This window comes from Pundamilia nyererei, unplaced genomic scaffold (genome assembly GCF_000239375.1).
Source record: "Pundamilia nyererei isolate P.nyererei 1_Seehausen unplaced genomic scaffold, PunNye1.0 scaffold00069, whole genome shotgun sequence".
Lineage (NCBI taxonomy): Eukaryota > Metazoa > Chordata > Actinopteri > Cichliformes > Cichlidae > Pundamilia > Pundamilia nyererei.
Genome location: NW_005187470.1, coordinates 1,876,617 through 1,898,469, shown reverse-complemented (window position 1 = coordinate 1,898,469; position 21,853 = coordinate 1,876,617). Strand labels below are relative to the sequence as shown.

At 39.6% G+C, this 21,853-nt stretch overlaps 5 protein-coding genes across 7 annotated transcripts in view; 1 reads left to right on the top strand and 4 right to left on the bottom strand.

Moving 5' to 3' along the window:
• Window positions 1-62: 62 nt before the first annotated feature.
• On the bottom strand, window positions 63-1,416 carry hmx3b (H6 family homeobox 3b). Its single transcript, XM_005736467.1, has 2 exons — window positions 936-1,416; window positions 63-655 (listed from the first exon to the last, which is right to left on the bottom strand). Exons 1-2 carry the CDS (start codon window positions 1,213-1,215, stop codon window positions 63-65), a joined length of 873 nt encoding a protein of 290 aa, XP_005736524.1. The 5' UTR covers window positions 1,216-1,416.
• Window positions 1,417-3,471: 2,055 nt separating this feature from the next.
• On the bottom strand, window positions 3,472-8,189 carry acadsb (acyl-CoA dehydrogenase short/branched chain). The gene is made up of 11 exons (XM_005736466.1): window positions 8,092-8,189; window positions 7,598-7,763; window positions 7,409-7,509; window positions 7,106-7,312; window positions 6,121-6,291; window positions 5,684-5,809; window positions 5,505-5,597; window positions 5,337-5,426; window positions 5,096-5,233; window positions 4,702-4,801; window positions 3,472-4,179 (listed from the first exon to the last, which is right to left on the bottom strand). Exons 1-11 carry the CDS (start codon window positions 8,122-8,124, stop codon window positions 4,103-4,105), a joined length of 1,302 nt encoding a protein of 433 aa, XP_005736523.1. The 5' UTR covers window positions 8,125-8,189; the 3' UTR covers window positions 3,472-4,102.
• Window positions 8,190-8,739: 550 nt separating this feature from the next.
• On the top strand, window positions 8,740-11,318 carry LOC102204414 (zinc finger protein Pegasus). Of its 2 annotated transcripts, none has more exons than XM_005736464.1 (4): window positions 8,740-8,791; window positions 9,064-9,220; window positions 9,312-9,500; window positions 9,677-11,318. In XM_005736464.1, exons 2-4 carry the CDS (start codon window positions 9,085-9,087, stop codon window positions 10,603-10,605), a joined length of 1,254 nt encoding a protein of 417 aa, XP_005736521.1. In that variant the 5' UTR covers window positions 8,740-8,791; window positions 9,064-9,084; the 3' UTR covers window positions 10,606-11,318. The 2 variants fall into 2 exon arrangements, with proteins under 2 accessions (XP_005736521.1, XP_005736522.1); XM_005736465.1 differs by lacking the exon at window positions 8,740-8,791 and adding an exon at window positions 8,801-8,940.
• A 1,180-nt stretch (window positions 11,319-12,498) lies between these two features.
• On the bottom strand, window positions 12,499-15,607 carry pstk (phosphoseryl-tRNA kinase). 2 transcript variants are annotated; one of them, XM_013911669.1, is made up of 6 exons: window positions 15,264-15,607; window positions 14,328-14,565; window positions 14,043-14,244; window positions 13,862-13,937; window positions 12,988-13,081; window positions 12,499-12,891 (listed from the first exon to the last, which is right to left on the bottom strand). In XM_013911669.1, the coding sequence occupies exons 1-6, from the start codon at window positions 15,480-15,482 to the stop codon at window positions 12,677-12,679; spliced, it is 1,044 nt and encodes a 347-aa protein (XP_013767123.1). In that variant the 5' UTR covers window positions 15,483-15,607; the 3' UTR covers window positions 12,499-12,676. The 2 variants fall into 2 exon arrangements, with proteins under 2 accessions (XP_013767123.1, XP_005736520.1); XM_005736463.1 differs by having other exon boundaries at window positions 14,364-14,565.
• Window positions 15,608-17,929: 2,322 nt separating this feature from the next.
• adam9b (ADAM metallopeptidase domain 9b) overlaps window positions 17,930-21,853 on the bottom strand; it is an 8,602-nt gene continuing 4,678 nt past the window's right edge. The window contains exons 13-22 of the mRNA XM_005736462.1: window positions 21,741-21,830; window positions 21,434-21,629; window positions 21,194-21,305; window positions 20,365-20,545; window positions 20,144-20,230; window positions 19,944-20,049; window positions 19,461-19,581; window positions 19,274-19,373; window positions 18,294-18,331; window positions 17,930-18,166 (exon numbers count right to left, since the gene is read on the bottom strand). Of these exons, the coding sequence (XP_005736519.1) occupies window positions 18,043-18,166; window positions 18,294-18,331; window positions 19,274-19,373; window positions 19,461-19,581; window positions 19,944-20,049; window positions 20,144-20,230; window positions 20,365-20,545; window positions 21,194-21,305; window positions 21,434-21,629; window positions 21,741-21,830 (1,155 nt within the window). The 3' untranslated portion in view covers window positions 17,930-18,042. The remainder of the gene's footprint in view (window positions 18,167-18,293; window positions 18,332-19,273; window positions 19,374-19,460; window positions 19,582-19,943; window positions 20,050-20,143; window positions 20,231-20,364; window positions 20,546-21,193; window positions 21,306-21,433; window positions 21,630-21,740; window positions 21,831-21,853) is intronic.

Here is a 21,853-nt window from a genome sequence, read left to right as displayed (position 1 = left end):
TTTTTTTTTCAGTTAATCACTCTCATTTAAAAACATATGTACAATGCTTTATGACACAAATGTTAAACGGGTCTCAGCAGTGGGACTGGGTGAGAATAGTACATGTGGTGGGGGAAAGCCAGGAGTGCCTGGCCGCCCGGTGAGTTTGTAGCAGGGCCCCCGCTCGTTTCTGGGGCTCCATTCTCGTGGTAGAGTATGGGAACCCGCACAATCCTCTGTGCCGCCGCATGGCTCAGGTTGGCCGCCTCCAGCTCGGCGGCCAGCTGCCTTTTCCACTTATTCCTCCGGTTCTGGAACCAGATTTTCACCTGCGTCTCGGTTAAGTGCAGAGACGCGGCTAGGCCTGCCCTCTCTGAGCTGCTCAGGTAGCGCTTAATGTCGAAAGTGGACTCCAGCTGAAAGACCTGACTTCTGGAAAACACGGTGCGCGTCTTCTTCTTCCGACAGGGCTTCTTCTCGGAGTCCAGCTCGTCGTTTTTTCTCCTCCAGTCGTCCTCCTGGTCTGTTTCTTTCTTTGGCTCCTCCGAGTCACTTTCATCCAGGGCGATGTCATCGTCGGCGCTTTCATCTTTGGCATCTTGATCACTTTTCTGGAGATCCGGAGAGCGCCTGTCCGGTGCCTGTGATGCTTCTCTTAAGCTGACCTTCTCAGACCCTGGAGAAAAACATTTTATTTTGTTAAAACCTATTCTTCAACGACAAACAATTCTGCAGTGAAAGCTATCCTACCTCTATTCTATTTTCCCCTTTATGTAATTGGTTTATTGTTTGGATACATTAAGTTTAATTTAGAGTTTAAAGTATTTAAAACGTTTTTATTAAGATCTACGTATCCATTCACGATGTTGAATACACCACAGCTTTTCCCGATAGAAGAACGTGAATTAATATTAAAACACTATACGTCCCTCGTCTAAAGCACAACAATAATTTACCTCCAGTCCTAAAATGTGCTCCAAGCGTGTAGGGGTACCACCAGGTAGATGCTCTTTCCAGATATTGCGCGGATAGTCCAATTCTCTGTGCTGGCAGCTCAAATCGAGGAACAGACAAATCACCGAGCCGAGAAAAGAAACTGCCTTCCAAAACCCCCTTGTGCGAGCTGAGGATGCTTTTTGGCTTCGTGGGTTTGTCTTCAATATTCAGCAGGTTCTTTATGGAGAACGGCGAGTCTTTTGCAGGTTGGCGAGCCTCTTGAGTATCAGAGTCTGCCATCACCGTTTACTGTCCGACAGGGATCACCATCAAAAGCTGAAAAAAGATATTAAACAGATCTAAAGGATTCTCTGGCGTTAAAGTCCGAGCTAAAATAGTTCGCATAAGATGGAGGGAAAACTCAGAAAGTCGCGTAAAGCTGTGCCCAGCTTCCCCCCCACGAGAATGATCAGCGTGAGAGCGCAGAGATCACTGAGTCAGACTTGCTCCCGACCGTAGTGATGAAATAAAAATGCCATCCGAGTTAAAGCGTGCTCGGTCGCTGCTATTGGACAGGTACAATAGCAAATGGGATTTGAGATGAAACCGCGTGGGGGTCTGACAAGAATGGACTCCAAAGAAAAAGGCCGCGCGAGAGTTTTGGCTTCGGGCTCAGCAGTACGCACCCACTTGTCAACCAATTAGATAAAAGAGGAAAATGTATCAGGGTTATGAGGGGTGTGCGCGAGCCACAATTACCTGTCAGTAAATTGAATAAATGGTCCATTGATTAAATGGTCCAGCGAAATCAAGCAACTTAGCCTTATTAAACAAATTACGCATAGGTTTTACGCACGAATGTAAGCTACGATATACAATAACAAAATGGCGAAGTATTATTCTTAACGCACAAAAAGATTCAGAAAATTGTTAAATATTTAGTCATTTAATGATTTTTGTCATTAAACGCGGACGCTGAACACTATGACGCACGATTTCGGCGTGCCACTATTCTGTTGCGTCCTGACGCGCGTGTGTTCGGCAGGAAAGCTGTTCGTTTCACCTGCACCGGAGCGCATTGACTTCGGTGTAATTTTATTAGCCAGGAAGCGCTACAGGCAGACATCAAATTGAATGTTTAACCATCGTGATAAAGTCTTTTCACATCAGCTTAGTACCAAAGCAGACAAACCCACAGGGGCAGCAGGTGATCTAATGCGCGAGGATGACAATAGGCCTGTTTCTGTCACACATACAACAGTGCTAGTACTTGAATTAAGCAAATTTCAATTGTGTACCTGAAGAGACATGTATAAGAGCTGTTTGGTCACATTTTATTTGTGCGTATGATGAACGAAAGAAAGACCAGGAAAGAAAATGAATTTATAAGTACACTGCTTTTCTGATCTCTATTTAGACTAAGAGCATATATCTCCAAAAACGGAAGAGATATCAACATTTTGCGTGTCTATTTGGTATAGGCATACGCAAAGAAAAAAAGAGACACTAAAAACATTTAAGATGCAGCATTTAAACCAAAGTTGAAGCAAATGCAGAGAACTAATCAAACAAATTGAATTTGCTCAACCTGCAAATATGCAGCCTGTCCTTTTAGCTCGTGGAGCGCTCTCCAGTTCTAGAGGACAACACTGTGTTTTGTGAAAAGCTACTTGAATCCTTGCATAATTAGAGGTCTCATAGCTGTGTTAAAGATGGGGGCGGAGAAAGAGGCTAGCTGAGCAGCATTTTGCCGATGCAAAGTGAAAAGCAAATAGCTGTGTTTTCATCAGATTATGTTCATTAAAGAGAGGGGGGGAGGGTCCACGAGTCAGAGTGGATCAGAGGGGCAAACAAAGTACACTCAATCAGTGATGTAAATGCAGGCTTGATTTTCTGTTCTATCTTTATGTGATTAAAAAAAAAGAGAAATTTAGGTTTAAAGAACAGGTGTTTGTATGCAATTACACTGCAGCCTAGCACGTTTGATTCTAACTTCTATCAGCAAAGTCCCAGCAGTAAATAACACTCAATTCATATTTAAATTCAAAGCTTTTGTTACAGATACAGTGGTGGTGTCAAGAATTATACTGATCGTTTAGAAACACACACATAATCCTAAAATTTTTATGAGGGCAAATACATTTCAGTCCCTTTCACTCTTCAAATGTATTATACAAATACATGAAATAAGAAGCAAAAGCAAATTTTAATATAAAATTATCTGCTACAAAAACATTACGTTTCTGTATTAGGAAACGGTGTGACTAATAAAAATCATCAAATAGTATCCGTGTCTGTTTTAATTTTTCCTTCTCCATTATTTAAAGGTAATAAAAAATATCACCACATAATTATTTGTAAGAAGTCTTGGCTAAAAGTTTAAAAGCTGTTCAAACAATAGACCTTATTTTGCACAGCACATGTAGCCTGTGCAAATTTAATCAGTCACACCCACAAAATTATCAATGAGTCAATTATGCAAGGCGAGCTCTTTTCATCTGAAGCACCGGCATAATTAAATTGATATAAAATATCATTAGAGGTGACAAGCTGTTAAAAGACATGATAATTGACTGCCGCTTCTGTGAGCGGCTGTCACTCGGGAAAATGCTGCCATCTAGTGAGAGAACTTGGTATTAACCTGGACTCCTCAGCAAATACAAACAACCATACACTGCACTACAGCATACTTCACATTTAATAGTACTGACAGATCATTCTTTACAGATGACTTCCTAAAAGGATGTAGAATCATACAGAGAGAACACACACCTTTACATCACTGATCTCAGTAATCGCAAATCTTCCGAAGGCACCAAAACATAATCCTAATCATCAGCTTTCAACAACTAACTCCCACATTGCAAATGTATGGATCATTTATGTTACTGTTACATTAATAATAATACTAGAACAAATGTGGGGTGAAGGTTGTAAAGGTCTTAAAATGATATACAGTTTGTTACTCATTGTATTTGAATCGATGGAAAGCTCACTGAATACAAAAAGCAAAATAAACATCATTAAACCTGAAGAAACGTAACCAAAACACTAGTAACTATGAGCTGCTGCACGAGAACTAATCTATAGTAGTATGGTCTGGATCAATCCCATTATAATCACTGGGGGGAAAAATGCGGAGTGTAACATCGCAGAGTACAATCGTTTAGGCTTTGCTCATAGAGTTTCAAACATTGTACTCCTTATCAATGAACTTGGCCATAGTGGACAGCTGGATATTCGTCGTGCCCTCATAAATGGTACCTGCACAAAGAGAGAAAACAAAGCATTAGCACAGATTCCTGCCATACACAACAAAGTCCATTTTGTCAAACTCCTCTGCACACTACATGCATCCGCCGCTTTCACTAGCAGGAGACAAGGAGGCTTAGCGTGGAGCTAGGTCTGCCGGTGCTCCAGCCAGAGAGCTCGGGAGCCAAAGTGGCAGTGATGAAAGGAAAAGTAACATTTTGAAATGGCAGCTTCCTTGGCTGTGTGCTGGTATAATGGCACTCTGAGGGGTCAGACTGGAGAATTCCAGCAGAGTCCGATTACAGCCACTGCTATCGGGCCTTCTCTCTCCGCCCCACTCTGCTCCAATCACGAACATCTACACCTGACCCTCCTGTAGCACTCACAAGCTTCGTTCTTTTCACAGTAGGACTCCAGCCACAGTTACACTAATTACATCTTATTTAAGCAGCAATCTCACTAACAGCATACAAACACAAGCCAATATTTGCAGAGTGATCCAGAGTCCAAGCACGTTTGTCGAGTTAGGCTCACCAATTTTACAGTCTCTGTAGTATTTTTCAATAGGGTAGTCTTTAGTGAAGCCTACTCCTCCCATCCACTCGATGCACTTTGATGTGGTAAGGGTGGCAACCTGAAGAAAGTAAATTATAAAAAGATCCAGAGAAAATAAAAAGACTTTTTGAGTTGAACTTGTAAAAATAATTACTAGCTGAGACAGCAGCAGAGATATCACAGAAATGATAGGATGTAACAGAACCTAAAAACTGCCATGGCTTCAGGAGAGTCTCAGCAACAACTTTTACTTCTTCTACCATTGGTTGTATGAAATCATGACACAAATAACGTTATGGCAACATACCTAAACAGGTCCAAAAATATCCTTATTCTGTCCTACAGTGTACTACCACAAAAACAGGAAGCTCACCTCTGCGCTGAAGTATTTAGCCATGCAGGCCTCTTTAATGAAAGTTCTTCCGGCTTCTTTCAGACGAGCAGCGTTGTACGTCAACAGCCGAGCGGCTTCAATCTGTGTTGCTACATGGGCAATTTGGTGCTGCATCCCCTGGAATATAAGGAGCACCAAAAGCAGCATCAGAATTTATTGAACCAAGCCTTATCACCACAAGGTGTTGTAAAAAATCCAAAGTCCAAATATGGATCGTGACCTGGAAGTCAAAGATACGTTTCCCAAACTGCATCCTCTGTCTGGTGTAAGGAACAGTGTGATCAAAGCAACCCTGTGCCAATCCAAGCATCTGAAACACACACAGAGTTAGAACACCGCCCTGCTGAATTTGACATTTTAACAGAGCAGATTTTGTGTTTTAATTTACCTGTGCTGCTATTCCAATCCTACCCTCATTCAACATCCCGATGGCATACTTATAGCCATGACCGACCTCTCCTAAAATGTTCTTCTCTGGCACCTAGAACAGAGAGCAGAGTTTTAAAAAATCTATCTAACGCACTTGCCAGGCATTTCTCTGGTAACGTACATGATGTATGGTCGCACCTTGACATTGTCAAAGTTGAGCGGGCAGGTGGAGGAGGCCCGCAGTCCAAGCTTGTTCTCCTTCTTGCCGATTTCTAGCCCCTCGGTGTCCCGGTCCACGATGAAGCAGGTGATGCCTCTGTATCCCTGCCAAACAAAGGTGACTTTATATTTACCTTTCTGTCACAGGGGAACGCATTTAATCACCACAAAGCATCAATAGAACCTATAGAGGGTGGGTATTATAAAGTATAGTTCCACTTGATGTTTTTGTTAAATGAATTTGATAAAAAAAATCCAGCATGTCTTGGTAATTTCCAAGATAAAGAAACAAACGCAATCAATATATTGTTATTAGCTTATAAGCTCAGAAGCGACTGTTGAGAGGGGCCTTAAAAATCTAGGCTCAAAAAGAAATACTGCACACTCTGAGAATAGAAACATCAGCAGTTACTCACAGCAGAGAGATCCACATTGGCCATTACCAGGAAAACACCAGCATGCTCTGCATTACTGATCCACATCTTGGATCCATTGATTACATAATAGTCCTTGTGCTTTTCAGCACGCGTCTTCAGAGCAAAAGCATCGCTTCCCGACTCTGCTTCAGAGAGACAGAAGCTTCCAATCTGGTATAAATAATACAAAAATACTAATATAAAATACAAATAAACAAGGAACAAATATAGAGAAATTACACATACGGTTTCCAAAAAAGAACGGCATATATATATGTCTATATATAAATAAAGCTCTTTGACTTAACAGCAGATTAAACCAGTACAAAGAACACAAATCACATGATGAATGATAAAAGAAAGAATGTTTCCTTTTTTTTTGATGATTTTTGGAATCAAATAGCAAATCTTTGGACTAATGAGGAGAAAGACCAACAGTGTACAAGCTCAAAAGCCAGAATTCATGACAGTAAAGGGACACATAAATGCATATCGAAGGTGTCTTATTCAGTGAAGGACATGCTTATTTCATAATAAAAGGCAATTAATCACTATTGGTTATGGCCAAGTCCTGGAGAAGAGCATCTTTCAGTGCTCTTGAAGCAGATGAGCTGGAGCAGCAGAAAACCACACCAGGTTTCTCTTGTATAAACTAAGAACAGAAAACTGAGACCACAATTTACAAGGGCTCACATAAACTTGGCAATATTAAAATGTAAAATCACTGTCTGAGATATTTTCGTATTACCCTTTAGGCCCCTTAGTAGCAATTAAGCATCATTTAAACACTTCAATTAAACAGTCTTGTTGCTGACCATGTCCACTCCTTTACTCAACTGCTGCTGTGAGCACTTAATAAATAAATAAATAAAACTAAACAGAATTGAAAGCATGATCAGAAAACATTAATCAGTTGCACTTGACAACATTAACATTGAATTGATGTACACTGTTTTTATTTCTTCCAGATTATCAAGCTGCTTACCATGTCTGTTGACAGTCGATTGAGGTACTTCTCTTTCTGAGCTGGGGTACCGAGTTTGACAAACAGCGTGTTGATCAGAGTGTTCTGGATGTCACATAGTACAGCCACAGAGGGATCCACCTTCGCCAGCTCCTCGATGACCAGAATAGAGGAGAAAAACGAGGAGCCAGTCCCGCCATATTCGGGGTCGATCTCAATGCCCATGAGCTGCAAAAATCAAATGAGTTACTAGAAGGGAAACAAATGACACTGGCGTACTTTTAATGACATATACGTTAATTCACGATTAAATTAGTTACGTACACCTTGTTCAAAGAGGGATTTGATCACTTCCTTATCCATCTGCGAATTCTCATCCATTTGTGACACAAGTGGGGCGATGCGCTCCTGTGCATATTTTTTCACTGTCAAGCAGCAATGCAGATATTTAGCGTTTTAAGAAACCCTGTCTCCAGCTGTGCACTACAACATGAAACAAGAGGTCCTGCTTACCTGCTTCCCTCATCATGCCTTCCTCCTCTGTGTATGTCTGAAGTGGAGGGAAAGAGGAGACCACCTCGGCGGGATGGTGTGAAGCCACATCTGGGACAGATCTGGAGGAAGTGCTCCTCCATCCTGCCTGGCATGCCCCCCATGGACGAGAGAGTTGTTTGAAAGACTGAAAAACAAACAGCAGTAGAAATATGTAACATCGCTTAGAAAATAATTAGTAATGAACACACAGTGTGACTGAGCATTACGCAGTAATCTCGGGCACGGTTGACCACTGTTTGAGGATTGAGTGTTGAAACTATTTTGGGATGAAACTACTTAGGTTTGAGCTTTAGCAAATATTAGCCTCAGTTAGCTAAAAACGTCACGTAGGCAAGAGCCAGATAGGTTACAAAATTCAATGATAAAAAAGGGTTATACCGTAGAAAAGATATTCAAATGAGCGCAGAAACTCTTCAAATGCAAATAATAATGGCCTAAATATTCTGTATAACCTTTGAGAAAATCCTGACCAACGGGGTAGCCATGATGTTTGTTATGAAATGTTCAGCAGCGTACGTCCACCAGAGGGCTCATTTCTATTTCTGCCTTCAGTGACCTCCTGTAAGAGTCAGACACGAGAAGTTACACTATGTAGGCGACTTTAATGGCAATACATTAATCATTAACATGTCCTTGTGGGATTATCGTTATGAGCAGGAGTGGAGAAAAAAAACATAAATGGCAAGTGCTTCACTGTCTGTCCTGTTAATGTTGTGAATTTTTAACTTTTTGTATGTACTTATTAAATTAAGAAATCAAACGAAATAGACAAACTTATGCCAGTGTCATATATGTGTCCTGTGCAAAAATATAGGGCCATTGTTGAAGACTTGTGAGAATGTGCGTGTGTTTCCATCTGTTTGTGCGTACTGAAACCCATGTGCGCGTATTCAGATCTCTGTGTGTTTATTCTGACCCGTGTGGTTCACGCATTTATACATATAAAAATATAAAAAAAAAATATATATATATTAATATATATTAATGACAACCAGTTATATATTATAGATAGAGTGAGAGGGAGAAAGAGAACGACAGCCCCATACAAAAATAAACATAGGTTATGTTTTTCCGATAACAGAGAAGGCAACAGTTGCGTTTGGGTGGCCGCTAACATATCAGAAAAAACGGAAGCGATCGCATGTTCGCCAGGTAACAGCATGAGATGATAAACTGTCCCAACTCTGCTGTTAGCTCGAAGAAAAAGCGTTTGTTAGAGTTGTTACGGCAAAATATGGACCACAGTAACGATTGTGCTTAATTTGGGTGTTAAAATTTAAAATACAAGAGCTTAAATCTAGGTAATGTTAGCGCTGCTGCTAAAAGCAGTAGGCTAGTCATTAAGAACGCTAGCAGCAGTAGGTTAGCTGCTGTCAGAATACCAAAGCAGTACATCGCCATCATATTTGAATCTTTTTCTTCAGGCTCAGCACACGAGAAGGAACATGGAGGAGATAAAGACCGAGCCCGTGGATTTTGTAAAGGAATTTCAAGAATACCTGACCCAGCAAACCCAGCATGTCAACATGATTTCAGGCTCCGTGTGTGGTGAAAAAGAGACAGCGGAGTCGTTTCAAGCCGGTGAGAAGGAAGCACACTAATATACAAACAACTGATTTACGTGTTTTCTAAGAAAAATCATATGTTGAAGTCATGCTGTGTTTGTTTGTAGTTGCCCCAAGGTGCGAGCAAAATGGTCTGGACCCCCCGTCTGTGGAGGTGAGGCTGTCTGTGGAGGATGGGTCAGATGTGCAGATGGATGGCCTGGAGAGGACCTGCGATGGAAAGTATAAATGCAGCTACTGCAGCTATGCAAACAAGGGCATGGCTCGCTTAATAGAGCATATCCGCATCCACACAGGTCAGAGTTCCCACCATGTAAATATTCCCGATATACAGCTGATAAAGTGAAATACTGAAAAGCTTCACCTTGTCTAAACCTTGTCTAATAGACACTTCCCTACCTCTGTGCAAACCATCACAGTAAAATATGCTGGTTAATATCAGAGTTATAACTGCAATTATTTCCTTGCCCAGGAGAAAAGCCTCACCGCTGTCAGCTGTGCCCATTTGCATCTGCGTATGAGCGTCACTTGGAAGCCCACATGCGCTCACACACAGGAGAGAAGCCCTACAAGTGTGACCTCTGCGCCTTCCGATGCAGTGACCGCAGCAACCTGTCACACCATCGGCGACGCCGCCACAAGCTTTTGCCCACCAGGGTGGCACGCTCTCCTTTCTCCAACAAGAGAATGCTGAGCGCTTTGCAGAAGAGGACAGCTTCGCTGGGGTTCGGGCGGCGCCTCCTGATCAATCTCAACCCGGCCTCCGTGGTGATGCCAAAATCGGATTTTCTGACTGACTTGTCTCACAAAATCCACCATTTAAACAGCAGCGAGTATAAGAACGCTCCCAGGGTAGATGAGAAGGAAAGTCGCAACAGGAGTGCTAATGGTTTGACTTTTAAAAACCCACTCGACCAGGTGTCTACACTAGCCGGTCAGTTGGCTGAGCTCCACCCTGAGTCTCAGACTCCCGTGTCCCCAGACAGGGAGTCAATAAAAGATGAGAAGCCCATCCTAATACATAATGTCTCCAGTGAACAGGTTGCAATGTGCTCAAATGGAGTGCAGATATCATCACTTAAAAAAGAATCTCCCACCTCACGCCACGAGAACTGTAGTCCTGCTCTGAGCCTTGGCTTTGAGAACAACATGAACGCTCTGACTGCGTGTGTTAGCAACAGCCAGTCGGGCACACCCGCCCCTGCCCTGACTATACCGGACCAGCAGATCGTGTATAAATGCCAACATTGTGATATTCACTTTTCTGACAATATCCTCTACACTATTCACATGGGCTGCCACGGCTATGAACATCCATTCCAGTGCAACAGCTGTGGGCATAAATGCGCAGACAAATACGATTTTGCCTGCCATTTTGCCCGTGGCCAACATAAAAAGTGATTCCTGACAGCACAGACTTATATTGAGCCCTTGTTTTTATTATATTGGTTATATTTAGCAACTAAACATAGTGAGACTGTTTAACATTTCATGTTTTAAGTTGTTTTCTTTTTTTTATTTTACACTTCTACATCTGCACTATACTGTTGCCTTACTGCTTTTCTACCTTGATCCCTACTTTGGGCTTGTCGTATTAGTTGTGAACGTACAAAACCACAAATGACACTTTACAACACATCATAGTTTGTTGTGAGAGTTAGTTAATGCCTTGTGATATCTGTACTCCTTTGCTCATGCAACTTATTGGGTTTGGCATTAGACTGGGATGGGATTTGCAGTGTTTCATCACTTTGGAGTGAGTCATTAGGATTTCATTCAGCCTGTTGAGTAATCACATTTATAAAGGCAGCTATATACACTGATCAGCCAGAACATTGAAATCACTGACAGGCAAAATGAATAACAGTGATTATCTAGTTACAGTGCAATGAAATGGGCTTCTGTGGCCTGTCTACTAACTGGAAGGTTGGTTGGTTGATCCTCAAAGTATCCTTGGGTAAGCTACTGAACCCTCAAACTGCCCCCCAAAGTGTCAGTTGGAGTGTACGTGAGAATGTTACAAAGTGCTGTGTGAATGTGTGGTGTGATTGGGTGAATGAAGTCTTGCAGCTATACAAGTACCAGTTCATTTGCCAGTGTTCAGATGGGAAGATTTTGCATGTGGCACAATGTGTAGCACTCACGTGGCACACATTAGCACACCCATAACAAGCCCCACAGTGAATCACCCTGCTGCCAACATCCCAAAGGTGCTGTGTCCACACCGTGAATGCTTAGATCTCTGTTTTCCAGCAGGAAGGTGGGGCCCAATTCAATATTATGAGGGTGGTTTTAATGTTGTGGCTGTTGGGTGTGGGGCTTTTTAAAAAAAAAATACAACACCAAAACAGTATTAAGCACCAAACATTTCAAGCTCAACCAGCTTTGTATTCACAGTGGAGCCATCGAGGTGCCATTCTCACCACCATTTGTAAATTGCTTGTATTCCTAATAATTATACACCAAAGTCTCAATCATGGTTAAATTAGCCTGACACATTCCTCATTGGGAGTTGTAGTTCTAATATTTATTTATACGCAACCTCAGAGACTACAATTAGTAGTTTGTTTGTTTGTTTTTTACAGTTGTGTTACATCCCTTTTAAAAAAAACAATATTTATATACTGTCTCAAGTAACTTTGTGTACATACAACTTTAAAATTAATTGTAGCCACTTACTGTCTGTATATTAGCCAATGCTGAGCCATATTAAAAATCCCATATAACCTGGGGTGGTTTATGATGCCAGTTGTCTGCCATCTATAATCCAGTTTGAGTTCCCTTCCCAGACGCCGCAACGCCCATTCACATTCTGGGCCATCTGACCTCAGGAAATCACATGATAGGGTGGGGCTAGGTTTCACAATGAGCTTACATGAAACCATGGCTGATTGTGACCTACACCCGTTTTCACACCTTGGCTCGTATGATTAGGTAGAGGATCAAAAGGGGTCCATTGTCCCCCTTGGAGGGACACTCCCACAGGGCTTAAAATCTGGGACTCTCCACCATTTGACCCTAGAACTGAAGAAGCTTCTTGGATGAGAGGTGAAACATCTTCAAGAAACTTAAAGAAGTCCAGACGCTTTTCTTTCTAAGCGCTATAGATCCCATATAACCCTCATTATGTTACATGTAATGTGAACTAATGTTAGTGGCTTTTTGTTTGTGCAAATCTTGGACACATTAACTTGTTTGTACATGATAATGTTAGTATGGGAAGAAAATGTAATAATGATACTCTTAATTACGCCACTGTACCATATCAGGAGAGAAGTCACGTAGACATCTGAAATCAGTTGAGGAGAATTTATTTTAAAAAATAAACATTTCATTCACAGTTGTAATAACCAAGTTATTACATTACAACCATTTACGAGTGTTTCACTTAGTAGCAGAAAAATAATTTTAAAAAAGCATTTTTAAATTCTTACATTTAATAAAATACAGTACATTGGCTATTCAGTCAAGCTTATTTGTCATTCATGATTCTAGACAAGATTTCTTTCAAGTCATCATTAAAAATTTCAGCTGCTCTCTTCGCTGCATGCTCTACGTTGATTTCTTCTCCTTGGATAAATGGCACTTCATGGAGGAAATGTTTCCGCAGGTTATGAAGAAACGTTGCTTTGGATTCACTCAGCTGAGCAGCCAAAGACCTCATGCGTTCAGGAGGTACTTTATTCTCTAAAATTAGGGAAAGACGAGTTGATCATTTAGCTAGGCTTCAAGTGGCAGCATGCTCTGGTAAACTTGAAATAATAAATATTATCCAAAGCTGACCTCTGGCAGTCTTCATGGCTTCAGAGATGAGGCGTCGACAGGCCTGGTCAGCCTGGTGGACAACACTATTGGCACATTTCAGACGATCAGCATCCTGCAAAATAGATGATGATATATGTGCAGGTGCATGTCTTAAGCCAATACCAATGTATATATGAAAACAGCAACATAGATAAAAAAGAATTCAGTTATGCATGATGGTATTTCTCTGGCTTCTTGTATTTCCACTACTAATGATGCATTCTTATCTCAGTGCAAAACTGTCCTTTTAATATATTTCTAATTTTCCACTTATAATATGTAGTATTAAGGGACCTGTTATTACTATGTAATATCAAGACAAGACTACCTGCTAGTACTGTTGTTTATGATCATGAGTGAGTATTTTTTTTTTAAACAGTATGTGTTAATAATGAGTCATTGTTATTATTATTGCATGTTGATGATGATGGTAGTAATTGCTATATCTTAACCCCTCCCCTTCATTTTTTTCCTTCTCTGTCTCCTTTCCCATCCCTCATCCATCCCCTTAACGGTAGCTTGGTGTAATGATGTTCCAATATAGCTGACGGTTAAAACTTTCAGAGTTGCATGGAAGAGGCTCTGGGTCACTTTCTTTACCACTGAGATAGACAAAAATCTATTTTACTCAACTGACAACCCACTTATAAACAGTCTCACTCCTTAGGGTCTGTGGGCTGTTTTAAAGGGGGGGTCATGCTTGAGGTTGGCCCCCTCTGATTAGGTACTGTTGATTTGAGGACTCTTGACGATGCGTTATTTCATATGTTAAACCTTTAGAAATGATAGAAATGATCTGCTTCTGTAGCTACATCACTAGCATGTGTCTCAAGTTTACTCTACAGTGACGCACCTTTTGTTCTTTGTTGTCTTCTCCCAGGCTTAGTGGGTTATTTAGTGCAGAGGAGATCAACTCCATCACCCTCTGGCTGAGGATAAGCCACATAGGAGAACACAGAGGCAACAAATTAAAGCCTGACTTATGAATTGACTTTGGTAATTAATCTTTATGGCTGCTCTTTCTGCTGCCTTACATGTCAGATTTGGACACAGTTCCTGTGCTGTTAAGTGTAATGCTGTTAATCTCCCATGAGTTCTTCTGAGGATTCGGAGACTCCAACCGCTTCACCATCTCCAGTATCACCTCAGTGGGAACGGGCTGAGACCTGCTCTGGTTTCTGCTGATGCATGATTCTAAATCACATTGTAGGTAGACCTGGCAGAAACCCAGCGAATCTGCAACATCAGAAGACGTTAACCTAATATTTGAAGAGCTGCATACGTTAAGTGGCATATTCAGTTGATAAGAGGGGTCTTACACTTCCTTGCAAGCTGACAAACTTCATATCTCATACTTGGATAGTAGAAGTTGTCGTCCAGTAGGAAGACGAGAGGTGGCTTCAGACCTTTAGGCCCCATCAGACCTTGAGTGCACTGTTCCCAGGCAGCAACACTGATCCCAGAGCTGCTTGGTACCTCTGGCAGTATTTCTGACTTCTGCAAGAACTGCTCAATACAGTACAACACAGCTTGTCTGTGTGACTTCCATTCAGTGTGCTAGAGAGGAGAATCAGTTCTAAAATTAGTAGGACATACTCAAGCTACTTATGATGTATGGAGACAATATGGATTTTAAAAACAATCTGCTGCAGAATAAAAGTACTTTGAATAATTAATACAGTCACATATCGTGTAGCAAAAGGTAACATTACAGGGAAATTAAGAAGCTTGTTGTTTATGTTGGCTCAAGACTTACAGCAGGTTGTTTACTAATGTTGGGTCAATCCCCAGCTCCTGGACTGTATATGATGAAGTGTCCTTGGACAAAATACTTATCCTCAAATATCCTATGATGCAAGTGCTAAAATTTACCATGGCCTAAACTATCTGATGTTTTATCTATGTCAATGTTTTACCCTTTCCTAAACTGGGAAAGGGTAAAACATTTGATGGAAAAGTGTAGTGAGAGTTACCCGAATTAGCCAAAAGACCCCAAAACAAATCTAACCTCTAATCTTCAAGCACTGAACACATGCAATTTACTTACATGGATGGGTAAATTGACCTAACTTAGTGCTGTCAAAGAGCTAAATTTTTTTTTTTTTTTTTACCTTTTCTGTTAATTAGCACCAAACGATGTTATTTAATGTAAAGCTGTACTATTTTGATTGCGTTCTCTAATAGTCATAATGCCCTACTATAGATAATATTACGCAGGATGGTTGGTTCACATTACATTTGAATCATGTCCTTACCATTTCTTGCAGGTTAACACCATCCTCGACCACTTTGGTTCGAAAAGCTTGCTCTGGGATCAGGTCATCGTATGGCACCACAGTGGCTCTCCATCCATGCTGTGCGGCGGTACTGAGAATCCGGCGGGCCAGGGTGGACTTCCCAGCAGCGGGTAGCCCGCAGAGGACACACAGACAGGCCGAAGCCCTGCTGACACTCACGGCCTCCTCAGTTGTCATGGGCTACGAAAGAGCAGCTTCACAACCTAGCTTCTACTACTCACATTTGTACTCTGTTTGCAGCCATGTTGGATATTAACTTCCTCATATTCTTCCGCGTGTCATTTCCTACCGACGTCCTTCAAAATAAAAGCACATAATATTGTAAATGACGTCTTGACCAACCTTGTGTTGTACAGTACTAAATAATATTGTAAATAAAGGATCTAAAGGATTGGAATATCCAAATAACTTTCAAATACAAAACACAACGACTAGTGACATAAAACGAATCGCAAATTGTTTTAATGACTTTTTTCTTGATGTTGGTCCTAGCTTGGCTAAAGAAATTGTAAAATCTGGGCACCCTCCTAAAACTATCAATGTAGCAAACTCAATGTTTATGAGGGGAGTAGATGAAGAGGAAATTATGGATGTAGTTACATCCTTTAACTCCAAGAAACCAAATGACTGTGATGGCATTGATATGGACTTAATTAAAGATATTATTGGATGTATTGTGAAACCATTTACCTACATTTGTAATCTGTCATTACAAAGTGGATTATTTTCAGATAAGATGAAAATCGCAAAGTTAGATCCAATGTATAAAGCTGGAGATAGCAAACTATCGGATCAAAACTGATCCCCAAGGATCAGTTTTGGGGCTGCTGCTTTTCATATTGTACATTAATGAGATATGTGCAATTTCAACATCTTTGAAAATAATATTATACAATATAATACAAACTTACTGTGCTGTGGAAGTAACTTGGAACAACTTCTGAATGAACTAGAAAATGAATTAAATAATCTGAAGACCTGGTTTGACCATAATAAATTAACATTGAACCCGAGTAAAGCAAAATTCATAATATTTGGGAAATGCACATATTCTACTAATAGTAAACTGACAATAAATAACAGTATCTGAAATAAAATTCCTTGGTGTGATAATACATCACAAAATATCCTGGATTCCAGACATTACTTATATCAAAGGCAAAATATCGAAGTCTCTGGCAATTCTCTTCAAGGTTAAGGATCTCATAAATCAAACATCATTATATACTCTGTATTGTTCTATCATACTGCCGTACATGACATACTGTGTGGTCGTGTGGGGAAACAAGTACAAAACACACACCCATCCAATATACATTCTGCAGAAAAAGAGCAATAAGGATAACAAATAAAGCTACTTCAAGAGAACCTTCAAATCCACTTTTTATCAAATGAAATATTCTCAAATTTAAAGATTTGGTTGACCTCAGAACTGCGCAAACAATGTACAAGGCAGCAAATAAATCTTTGCCCCACAACATTCAGAACTTGTTCCAAATAAGACCAAATACTCATGACCAGCACGCCAGTAGTAAGGACAAATGTAAAATATCACACCATTACAGTCAGAGGAGTTAGTGTGTGGAACACCTGTACAGATGAAATCAAGAAAAGTAAATCAATGCAAAAATTCACACATTAAGCAGGTGTTAAACACAGGGTGATTAGTTTATGTAAAAATGTAGTTTGTTGTTGTTTTGGTTTATGTGCTGAAAATGGTTTTATTTGTGTATGTTCAATGTGTTAGACTTGTACATAGTTAAACATATATGGATCAAATAATGTTGAATTCTGGAGATGGATTTGTAAGCAATGAAATTTGAAATAAGGGGGTAGGAACAGGAAAAGTGTAAACTTCATCCTACTCCTTTTCAAGCACACACATTATGTAGATATATACATGAAAACTTGATGGTTTTTAAGTTTTGTTTTTTCTCTCTTGTTATTTCAATTATATTTGCATGTTTGAAATAATATTCTATCTATCTATCTATCATCTTTCAAAATATGTCAAAAATATCTATGATGTGATGAAATGATTTCAAGTCAGTTTTGAGTCACATTCCTGTCACAAGGTAGAAGCCTCAAGAAGTTGTTATTGGCAAAGCCACTTTTATATACCCTTTATTTAAAAAACAAAAAACAAAAGAGTAAAAAAGAGGCATAGTATTGAGGGCAACAGAAATTTCAAAATAAATAAATTGCAGTTCTATCAACACATCTTAAGTGGCCAAAATGGGCTGGATGCTGAAGCTTTATTTAGTTTTACATTTTATTTTATTTTTTTTTGCCATTTTGACTCTATGATTCTCCACACAGTGTTTCTGTTTCTATTCTTAGTGTAGAAATAATTTAAAAGCCACAAGAAATTTTTACTCAGTTACAACGAAACAATCAAAGTCCATTTTTGATACCCTTCATTATTACATTGCACACATTATAACAATTGTATTTAACTGCAAGAAACATCAATAATATTTATTTTTTTAAAAAGCATGATGATGTAAAATATAAAACTCTTTTTGAATTTTATTTGCATGTATCCCCAAATAGTAAAAAGACCTAATAAAACAGTCAGTAAACATTTACCAGCCTCATCCACTACCACATAATAACAGTCAATCTTACAAACAGCGTGCCTTTAATTAGTATTTTAAAATAGTCTCTTCATACAGTTTTGATCTGTAGCAAATTCATAACTTCAGAAAATAATTTAAATGATACTGTATGAAAGCAATTAGCTTGGTAGCTGTTTCGGTTGGATTGGTCTGGGTACTCCAGGGCCTTGTACAGGAGGTGGTTGTTCAGGGGGGTCATGACTGTTTTCATCATCCCAGTAGTTCGTTTCTCCGTACTTGAAACTGACAGATTATGTTTAAAGTCAGAAACCGATCACACATGTTTGTTTGTGTACTGACAGCTTCAGTTTCCATTTATCTATGAGGGAAGTATGGATTTAGTTAAGTAAAAAAGTAAGTCCGTTCATACCCAGAAACTGGAGTTGAGGCAGCTGCTGGAAATGCAGGCTAGAATAAGAACAAGGCAAACACAACAATGAGCAACACTAAACACTAAACATCTAACAGAGTTACCTTTCCTGTTTAGGGATTTGCATTTTCACTAGAAAATAAACAAACATTGCACTTCACGTCCTTCACACAAGTACACACTCTTTAAGTTTTAAGGTTTTATGCACAAGGATATGACATATTGCATGATGTCAGCCAAAATGCAGAAACAGTGTGTGAAAAATGAACTACACCCTGTGATCCAACAGCATCTAAAATCACTTTAAACAGCAATAACTTCATGTAATCATTTTCTCTATAAGTCTCACGTGACTGTGGACAATGTTGCTTCTGTTAATTGAGCTTTGCATGCACATCTCTCTTAAACTCCTGGTTTAAGTCTGGACTTTGACTGGGCCATTCTTTGACTTGGCTCCTTTATTTTCAGAATGTTACAAATTTGCTTTGCAAAGTTTGGTCAACTTTGCATAGCTAAGCTGTGCTGCCATGTTTTCATTTTAAAGAGAAGCGGCTTCCTTGACCAACCTTGTGTTTCTGTTTGTGCCGTCATGGAATTGTTGCCATTTCTCTGAGCATTGCATAGTCCGACCTTGGGATGAATTTGGGAAGACTAGCAGCTGTCTTGAATGTGTTCCACTTGTGAATCTTTTTCACTGTAGAATGATGGCCTTCATATTGTGTGGCCTTCTAACCCGTCCCAGATTAATAGACAGATCAATTAAGTTCATTTCTGATGTCTTTCCTGCTTTGCATTTTCACAATTTCTGTTCATTTGAGAATGACACAGTTTGTTCTTGTGCCTATCAGGTTGCATTTAAATCATTTTAGAACCTGTTAAGGACATTTGTAACATGCCCTAAGATGTAAAAGCCTTGGATCGACAGAGAGTGTACTTTCTTTTTACCATAACTATGAAGATAAGTGGATAAATATATTTACCCGGTTGGTGGGACGCTCAGGTGGAGGTATGGTTCTGGCACCCGTTTGAGCATTGCTGTTTGAGCCTGCATTTGTGTTTTTGGTCTGAGTCTTACGTAACCTGAAAAAGAAAAAAAAATCAAAATGTACAACACCATATGAAAAACAAAACTATTAGTATGTACACTTAATTTGAGTTGAAGTTTACCTTTTGAGGCAAGGCTCTAAGGACTCTCTCCTAAAGATGTAAAGGAGCACCAAAATGAGAAGAACCAGAAGAGGAACCACCAAGAGGAAGAAAATCAGCAGGCCGTTTCTGAGGGAGTAGTCTTGTGCAAAAAAGAGATGTTTGTTCTTTATTAAGTTCAGATGTGAATTAGGAACAATAGTGAAAATTTAATTGCACCAGGAGGGAACTTTCTAAAAGTTCTGCTTTTTATTAGATGAAAATTAATAGTGAACTATCACATTGTTTTTGATCCAGCAGACATACCCTGCATGTCGTTGGTAAAAATGAAAATTTTCCCATACAGATGATACAACAACAAATGCTACGGCAATAATGTCTCCACTAATGAGGGGATAACAGATGACTGTGTATCTAATGAGGAATTCAGATGGTCATATTGCCACACATGTGGTATTAGGGGACTTATTTGTCATAAGTCATAACCGGTGAATTAAGACGTACCTATTTGAGCAGGGCCGCTGTCTATGCTGCCACCCCACCCTGACCTGTCACAGTAGGGTGGGCCCCAGCCATTTTCACAGTGGCAGTGACCTAGGTTGTTACAAACCTGAAATAAACATTAAAGAGTAAATATCCAGCAGGCCCTAAGTGGCTGGAATCTGAGTAAAGAAAGACAAAAAAAAGAAAAGAAGAAACTTTACCCCTCGGCCATTACAGGTGGTTTTTGCATCACAGATCAAGTTGGGCAGGAGAGCAGAGGCATTCACACACTGAAAGTTCACACAGGTCTAAAAGAAAAGTAATGTTACTTACTGGTGCAGTTAGATTGAGTCATTAGCAGTTTTTTCTGCTAATGACTCATATACCATATTTGCATTAGTTGTTACATTTCTTTACTTTGGCATTAAAATAGTTTGCTCACCTTTCCTGTAGCACAGGGGCTGCCAGGGTTAACATAGGCTGGGTCCAGCACATCTGTGCCAAGGTTGAAGTCTGCATTAACACAAGTCTTCCCAGCAACTATTTTGATACTGACTGTGGCACCAGGAGGAGGGTTATTCACATTCACGTTGGTGCACTGCACCTTTCCACACATGGTATTTCTGTGTAACAGAGTTAAATTAAGAAAATGAATCACAGTTGCAAATGACTTAAACACTGGATGAAAAAAAGGTAAATCTAATCATTAACTGAAATGCTACAATTGTATCTTATCACTCAGTTACTGCCATCAGATAAAGTAATGCTACTTTTTTTTCAAACACATTCACATATGTTCAAAAACTCATGTTTTTGTTCAATGAGTAAATATAATCTCACATTTAACATTTGGCAAGTAAAAGGAAATAAGTTTGTTCACAAATAATGTTGTTCCATAAGAAATCATGGCTAGATTTAAGTATCAAACCATAGTTAGGAAGGTGTTTATTTCAACCAAACATCTTTGAAAAGTGAACTCCAACAGGGCATCAAAAAATGGAAAATAAGAGGACTTAGAAAGTGCCAAATTATAAGATTAAAATTGTCCATGTTTTCATTAGATATCATTAGATATAGCTATACATCATTGTACAAAAAGAGCAAAGTCTGAGGGGATGGGATTAAGATGGGAATTCTTCTCAGATTTGACCGACTTTATAAAACAAAGTCGATGTTCAACATGACTAGCGCAGTACTTTTTCAACACATGTTATCTAAAATCCTTAAATTCATGAGATGATGAATTAATGACATCATTAGAGAGTACTTACGCTAAAGTACATTTGATGTAGTTTCCATTGCTGTTGGATCCACAGTTACCAAACCGATCTCCCTGAATATTTGCATCTTGGAAACAAATATCTGCTGCTTTTATTGCATTATCTGCCAAAAAGAGAAATAATATCCAGAAAAAAGAACAAGAAAAGTCTGAGAAGTCTTGCCTAGTGATCGTAACCACATTACTGAAAACTAAAAGCATGAAAAAAGTAATGAATTATTATTAGATGTACCTGGTGCAAACAGATGTCCGCACTGATAATCATATGTCTGGCAGCGCCCTTCATAGCAATACGCAGCATTGTTTTCACAGGGCAGACCATCCATGAGATAAAAGTCATTCGGACAGGATTCATTTCTTCCATTACAATATTCAGGAAGATCACAGGTATTGACAGAATTTCTGCATGGCGTTCCTGCAACTTTCAGCTAAAAAACAGAAGAGAGAAAAAAGTTAACTCACCCACATTTCCAAATGTTTTTTCTTGGTGCAAAAAGCACAATAATCAACCATAAAGCTAAATCCAACACATTTCAGACCTGACAGTTTTCACAACATGCTCCGTGAGCACATGCAGATCCTTGGGTAAATGTACATGTGGCAGCATTGCAGCACTTATTCGTACATTCCTGTATGAAACAGATGAAAAAAA

What these genes read in the sequence shown, in the direction of transcription:
- LOC102204414 (XM_005736464.1), top strand. Translation starts at nt 9,085, where the DNA reads ATGGAGGAGATAAAGACCGAGCCCGTGGATTTTGTAAAGGAATTTCAA. An exon ending in AGCGGAGTCGTTTCAAGCCG is followed by an intron (nt 9,221 to 9,311) that starts GTGAGAAGGAAG and finishes GTTTGTTTGTAG; the next exon opens with TTGCCCCAAGGTGCGAGCAA. An exon ending in GCATATCCGCATCCACACAG is followed by an intron (nt 9,501 to 9,676) that starts GTCAGAGTTCCC and finishes TTCCTTGCCCAG; the next exon opens with GAGAAAAGCCTCACCGCTGT.
- acadsb (XM_005736466.1), bottom strand. Translation starts at nt 8,124, where the DNA reads ATGGCTACCCCGTTGGTCAGGATTTTCTCAAAG. An exon ending in CCAATGTGGATCTCTCTGCT is followed by an intron (nt 5,810 to 6,120) that starts GTGAGTAACTGC and finishes TTTGTTTGGCAG; the next exon opens with GGATACAGAGGCATCACCTG. An exon ending in TCAACTTTGACAATGTCAAG is followed by an intron (nt 5,598 to 5,683) that starts GTGCGACCATAC and finishes TCTCTGTTCTAG; the next exon opens with GTGCCAGAGAAGAACATTTT.
- pstk (XM_013911669.1), bottom strand. Translation starts at nt 15,482, where the DNA reads ATGACAACTGAGGAGGCCGTGAGTGTCAGCAGGGCTTCGGCCTGTCTG. An exon ending in ACTGTGTCCAAATCTGACAT is followed by an intron (nt 13,938 to 14,042) that starts GTAAGGCAGCAG and finishes GCTTATCCTCAG; the next exon opens with CCAGAGGGTGATGGAGTTGA. An exon ending in AGCCATGAAGACTGCCAGAG is followed by an intron (nt 12,892 to 12,987) that starts GTCAGCTTTGGA and finishes CCCTAATTTTAG; the next exon opens with AGAATAAAGTACCTCCTGAA.
- hmx3b (XM_005736467.1), bottom strand. Translation starts at nt 1,215, where the DNA reads ATGGCAGACTCTGATACTCAAGAGGCTCGCCAACCTGCAAAAGACTCG. An exon ending in AGCACATTTTAGGACTGGAG is followed by an intron (nt 656 to 935) that starts GTAAATTATTGT and finishes GTTTTTCTCCAG; the next exon opens with GGTCTGAGAAGGTCAGCTTA.